Source organism: Carica papaya, chromosome 7 (genome assembly GCF_054855325.1).
Source record: "Carica papaya isolate Zhongbai chromosome 7, ASM5485532v1, whole genome shotgun sequence".
Taxonomy (NCBI): domain Eukaryota; kingdom Viridiplantae; phylum Streptophyta; class Magnoliopsida; order Brassicales; family Caricaceae; genus Carica; species Carica papaya.
The window spans coordinates 10,810,715-10,817,068 of record NC_142315.1 but is presented as its reverse complement, the minus strand read 5'-3'; the positions used below and the strand labels follow the sequence as shown (position 1 = coordinate 10,817,068).

The 6,354-nt window shown below is 34.8% G+C and overlaps 1 protein-coding gene across 1 annotated transcript; it reads right to left on the bottom strand.

The window, feature by feature from the left end:
* Positions 1-248: 248 nt before the first annotated feature.
* Positions 249-2,501, bottom strand: LOC110810630 (pectinesterase-like). The gene is made up of 2 exons (XM_022036855.2): positions 1,469-2,501; positions 249-1,085 (listed from the first exon to the last, which is right to left on the bottom strand). Exons 1-2 carry the CDS (start codon positions 2,445-2,447, stop codon positions 391-393), a joined length of 1,674 nt encoding a protein of 557 aa, XP_021892547.1. The 5' UTR covers positions 2,448-2,501; the 3' UTR covers positions 249-390.
* Between the last annotated feature and the right edge of the window lie 3,853 nt (positions 2,502-6,354).

Sequence of the window (6,354 nt, the reverse complement as noted above, 5' to 3'; positions counted from 1 at the left end):
TCAAAACCCAGTACTTTCTTCTTCTTAAATAGAGCCGAACAGAGCCATTGAAAAGTGGGGAGATCCTTCGGCCCAGAACCGAACCCAAGCCGAAGCTGCTCTTCTAAGGTAAAACGGTGCCGTTTTTCATGAGTATCCTTTTGTTACTCATTGCTTTGGAAATCTAGTAGGCATTAACCTTTGCAGATTTTATTTCTTGTTTATGAAAGATTGGTTCAGGAAATTTTATGTTTTTCATTCAGACAAGATACAACAAGTCATATATTTATTTAATCTTTATTTGTTTTGATAAATCTAGTAAGGCATATTGACTTCACAAATTTATTGGCAACAGTAATTATTTAGTAGTTGATCAACAAACAGGCTAGAAAAATCAATGGATATTTAAAATTAAAGACCAAGAGAGAAAGGGAAACCAGTGGACTCTAACCAAGTGCCACCTGAAATAAAATTCTCAGCAGTAAAACCCTCTACCTCGCTCGCATTACTAATCACCTTGAACCCTTTCCATTTCACTCTACCTTCAGTCCCTGCACCAGGCCCACTGTTCAAATACTCCGCATAGAACAGCGTATCAAGAGCAAAGTTCCCATTCCATTCGAACCATCCAGCCGGGTCAATCACATCACTAATCTCAGATTGCATGATAACAGTTCTCGAAAACTCCTTCCATGGCCGTCCCAAGAAGGTGGGGAAACTGCCCGTCTTTGCAGCTTTCAGATCTGAAGTTGCACCGATCCTACATTTCTGAATTACGATGCCGGTGTTCTGGTTCGGGTCGTCTCGGCCTTGTGCGGTGACCATGTTTCTCTGTCCGGGGTTTGGTCGGCGGGCGTGGATGTCGCAGTCCTGGAAGATTGCAGCTGCGTTGCCAAAAATGAAGTCGACGGTGCCGGCGACGATGCACTGAACGTAAAATTGCCGGAGTGAGTGGACGTAAAGAGTGTCTTGGTAGGCGAGCATGTCGCATCTGTAGAATGCGGAGAGATCTGAGCCGACACGCAATGCCACGGCCTGGTGCTTTGATGGTCCCGCCGTGTTCTCAAATGTTATGTCCCGAGCCAGGAACCCATCCCCGACAACAGCTGCATGCCACCCATTCAATGTTTCAGAAAAATTAATATTATCTTCTCATTTCTTCAACAGTAAAAATACTTGATGGATATATATATATATATATATATATATGAATACACATGCATAAGTACATTCATTTAAGTTATTTACATACTTTCTAAAATTTTAATAATTTAAAAAATGAACAGTATCTGTTATGGGTAAATAATTTAGATCCAGAGTGATTATAAATTTATATTTTTACCCATTCTTATAAGACCAGCTGTGTCTTATGTCCCAGTTTTTCAGTACCATTAATGTCTCTATCATAGAATTTTAATCATAATTTACTAAAGTTTTAGATTGATCTAAATTTACTTCAATATTTGAGTAAAACAATAAACACACTTACCAACAGTTGCAGAGCGAAAAGTTGTGCTACCATCAACAACATTTCGACTACCAGTGATAATTGTAGTAGTCCTTCCATCTCCCACGAACATGAGATTAGTCTTCTTCTTGGATACATCTACATTTTCTATGTAAACTCCTGCTTTGATCCTTATAATATACCTGTTTTTGCTCTTCGCCGGAGCTGCCGCCACCGCCTCCGACACTGTCTTGAAGTCCCCACTGCCGTCAGCAGCTACTGTCACATTTGCCGTCACCATAGGCGCCTGCAGAAGCTTCCTGTCTCCTGCAGATAACCACTGGGGCCACCCTGATTTTCTCTCCCTCTCCTCCTCCATAACCATTTTACTTTTCTTCAAATTACTACTCTCTTTCGCCATGTCCGTATCCGTCAAGTTCTTGATCATAGCCAAAACATTGCTGCACATGTGATGCACGTGCATCTGTCCCTGGATTAGCTCCTCTCTTACCTTTTTATCCGCACGGTCATGAGAGAAGCCATCAAGGCAGGTCTGTTGGTTGGTCATGGCTGCACTGAGTAGTGTCTTCAGATCATCGGCGTGTTCGGAAATTGATTTTTTGATGGTTAGATAGTCGTGGAGATCTTGCTGGGACTTGTGGAGCTCGTAAAGAGTTTCGTCCACCATTTCAAGACAATCGTGAAGTGCTGTGATTTCGCGGTCGGTGAGAGTGGGAGAGTGGATGAAAAGGAGTTTCTTGACGGCGAAAAAGTTGTGTTGAACAGAAGTTATGGTGAGATTCAAGGCGAGGTCGATAACATCTTTGGGGGTGTTAATGGGGTTGGATGGTGAAGCAGAGAGGAGAGTTGAGAAGCAAAGGTGAGGATAGAGAGTTGCATTGCATGAAGATCCGATGAGATTAGAGTGAGGAGGAAGATGGTGGGTGGTGGTGGCAACAATGGCGGTGACTGTAAGTAGGAGAAGAGATGGGAAGAGGGAGACGAGTAAGGGATTTGCCATTGGTTGGTTTTGGGTAGAAGGAAAAAATGATGGATGTGGGGAATCCTAGGAACGCACTGACTTCCTTTATAAGCAAATAGACTGGTCAATTTATCCAAGTTTTCCTATTTTGAGGATATCTTTCCTATAATAATAAATGAAACTAATAAAAAAAGGAAGGGAATTAATTAAATAATTTTTGTATTAGGATAATAAAAAGAATAAATACGATTATGAACTTTTAAATTTTAAATTATTTTCCACACAGGTTTTGAATGAAATTCTTGATTAAACATGAAAGAGGAGGGGGGGAAAAAATCAGGATTAATACTAATTATTTTTCTTACATTAGTAGATAAACACTTGGAAATTTTGTGGGCTTTTTACATAGTATTCTTTTTCTTTTTCTTTTTCTATAATAAATATTTTATTATAAAAAATTATATTAATATTTTATATCTTTATAAACAAATTTTCTAAGGGCATTAGGATTGAGAGATATCATGACGCAAAACTAATGTTTGATCATAGTAATTTAGAAAAAAAATTTCATATATGAAAGAATATCTCACTCCTAAGTTGCCCAGAATATGGTTGAATCCCAATTTTTCTGAATGAATTTGAAGTCGAAATTTTATAAATAAATATGTATTTTTAAAATTATTTCTGATAAAAGTGTATTCAGATTCTTAAAATTTTATAAAAAGTAATTATTGTCATGTTCTTAATATTTACGAGATATATGTCATTCATTCATTTGGTCACACAACTTAATTTATAGTTTATTTAAGTTAAATTCAAAAATAATATTTTTGAAAAAATTATTGTACCTCTCTAAAAATCAAGTTTGCCACCAATTAGAGGGTCAACTTAATTTTATGAATAAAAAGATCATAGTATAAATATGATTTAGGTGATAATTGAGTTTATTTTAATTGTTTTAATTAGCTACAGTGAAATTTACTGCTCAAGTAAGTAACTTATACTTAGCAATTCTGAAATTTTTTATTATATGAATATACATTTAATATTTTAATAAAGTTTGAGAAACATAAATATTGTTTTACCTGTATAACTGATGATAATTGTGTTAAACATTAAACAAAACACAATATCATGAATTACTGTGTTTGACATATTTAATGAATTGTTATGTAATTAATTTTTTATGTACTTTATAAACTATTAAAACAAAACTGTAAATTTTTTTTTTTTTTTGAATTAATGGCTGAAATTTTATCCTATGAGTTGTGATAAATTATAATATCTCAATATTGTTATATAATTTTTATATCATGCCACTTAGGGTTAAAAATTGGTTATTATGATCATACTAATAAGGATTAAACATTAGTTATTCTAATCCTACTAATGAAGGTTAAGAATTGATTTATCAAATGATCTTACCATGAGGGTCAAATAATAGTTTATTTAAATTTATGATTACAAATAGAGTTAAACATTGATCATATTAAAATATTCATAAGATACGAACTAGTTTTACTATTGTATCGTCATTAATAGATTATCATGCATTATTGATGTGACATATCATATATCATTGTATTTTAATTTTTGATGAAGTCACCATGTTAATGTCAGGTTATGACATTCGTTATTGACTTTTTTAATTCGCCATATTGAAATTGATATATCGTTTTTTTTTCTTCAGTATCACTATTTTTATATGTTCTAAAACCATAAGGTTCCTTTCTTTCTCATTTTTTACGACGTAAAAACCATCTTCATCTTCTTTTTATGTCTTAAAAAGTTGAATCACATTTAGAAAGATTATCAATGCTAGTAAGATGAGAAGTTGTGGATAATACAAACTGCAATCATGTCTTCCGTATAGATTGGATTGATGTTTGGCATCAAAACAATGTAAATTGCTCAGTTTACAAAACAAGCACTTTAACTATAACAAGGTTCTTTGCTAAACAAATTATGGCTCTTAAATCTTCCCCTACAAGATCCAAATCTTATCATCGACAATAATGGTGACTTGTTATGTAAAGGTCTTAAATTTTAAGGAAATGAATATATATTAAACTAGTAAAAACAAATAGTAATCTAGGATTTTACATTCCTTATACAGTAAATTAGAGTACCCAATAGAGATACAAGAATGTCCCTTTTAAAAAAGATAAAATAATAAAAACAGAAATGAAACTAAAATCCTATGAGATTAATCTCTACTGGCAACTTTAATAGGGTCTGGAAGGTAACCTTCACTCGCAACTCTCTTACTGTTCAGGGTTTAGATCTTGATTTTTTTGATATGAAATGATTAAATAGGGGGATGAGTTACACTACCCCAATAAGAATATCACACTAATTATTGATACGAAAAATCGAATATTAATAAAAATTATAAAACAACTAATGAAACCATTGATTTAGGTAAATTTATTTAATATAAAACCATTTATTCCGTACTTACCGTTATGGATTCTCAAAAATTGACCTATGAAGACTTATTACGAAGATAACATTCTAATTTTATCTCCAAGTGAGCAAGAATAACAACTTATCTTTTTACTTGCTTATCGGTATCTCTGAGGGTTCATAGGAATGTCCCCTTATGCGTGAACCTAATATCTAAATTTATTAATTAACCAGCCGTCCTTATACCTCGTTCGGTAATGGGCGCCACACATACCATCATCTTGATACTCCGTCCGGTATGAAAGTGAACCATATCTTCCAAACTCTTACAGTGTTGGACTTCTCAGCCCTGTCTGACTGAGGTAACGTTCACGGTAGGATTTTTTCTATGTACTGGGTCCATCTACCCTTTCTCAAGGTACCCCGTACGCTTTCCATGCATAGATTCACATTATCAATCAATTTTTAATTATATATCAACATCTCATATTTACCAATCAACAGTAAGTCATGCAAAGAGACAGTATGTAAATCAAGATAACATAATTGAGACATTTATTGCAAAACGAACCACAAATGAAGCTATGCAATTAGGTAAACCAAATAACTGAGAAAATAATTAAAACTAAAAATTTAATGCAGACAATATAATAGTAAGTAATTCAGACAGTATAGGAGAAAAAAAGTAATAAACTATGATAAATATGCACTGACTCATTTTGCCTCAACTAGTGATATGTAATTAATTTTAGAATTTTTTTAATTTTCATAAAGCACAGTATTATTGATTATTAAACTTCAATTTACCGTAACAGAGAAAATAATAAGGGGTTCTTACCCCAGATCAGTATTCGAAATACCATACTTTCCACTGCATCTCATGGTGCCCGGATTTTCTGAAATTTTACTACGAAAATTAAAACATCAGTCACGTATCCAAAAATACCAAAAAGGCCAAAATAGATGTCTTAAAACCTTTCCGGCCGATTTTAAAGTTCCGGCACGTGGCGTCGACTCCGCCGCCCACAGCAACGGTTCGCATCGGGCTAAGCCGGTTTTGATCGATTTTGTACATAGACTTGCAAAAAATCTAATTAGGAGCTTCAGTTGGCCAGAAAAGACACAAAAACAAAACCCTACACTAGGTGGTCAAAAAATCATGCAAAACGGAAAACAGAATGAAGGTCATCGGAGAAGGTTTTGGGTTTTGGTCGCTGTGGCTTGGTCGAGCTTTTTCGGCTTACTCTTCGACCCTTTGGCTCCGATATGGGCATAGGAAGACTCGGGATTGAATTTTTAGCGAAAAGAAAAAAAATTTATCTCTCTGGACCGTCGGTGATTCCGGTGCGGTGACACATCATCCTTCCAGCAGCTGGTCTTCCCTCTGTCCGCCTCCTTCTTCTTTTTCTCCGGCTAGGTGTCGGCTAGGGTTTCGAGGCCAACTGAAGAGAGGTTTACATACCTCTCTTCTCTTTGATCTTGGTCATCCATCCGCATCAACGTAGATCGAGGAAAGTCGTCCAATTGTTATCTATTTAGA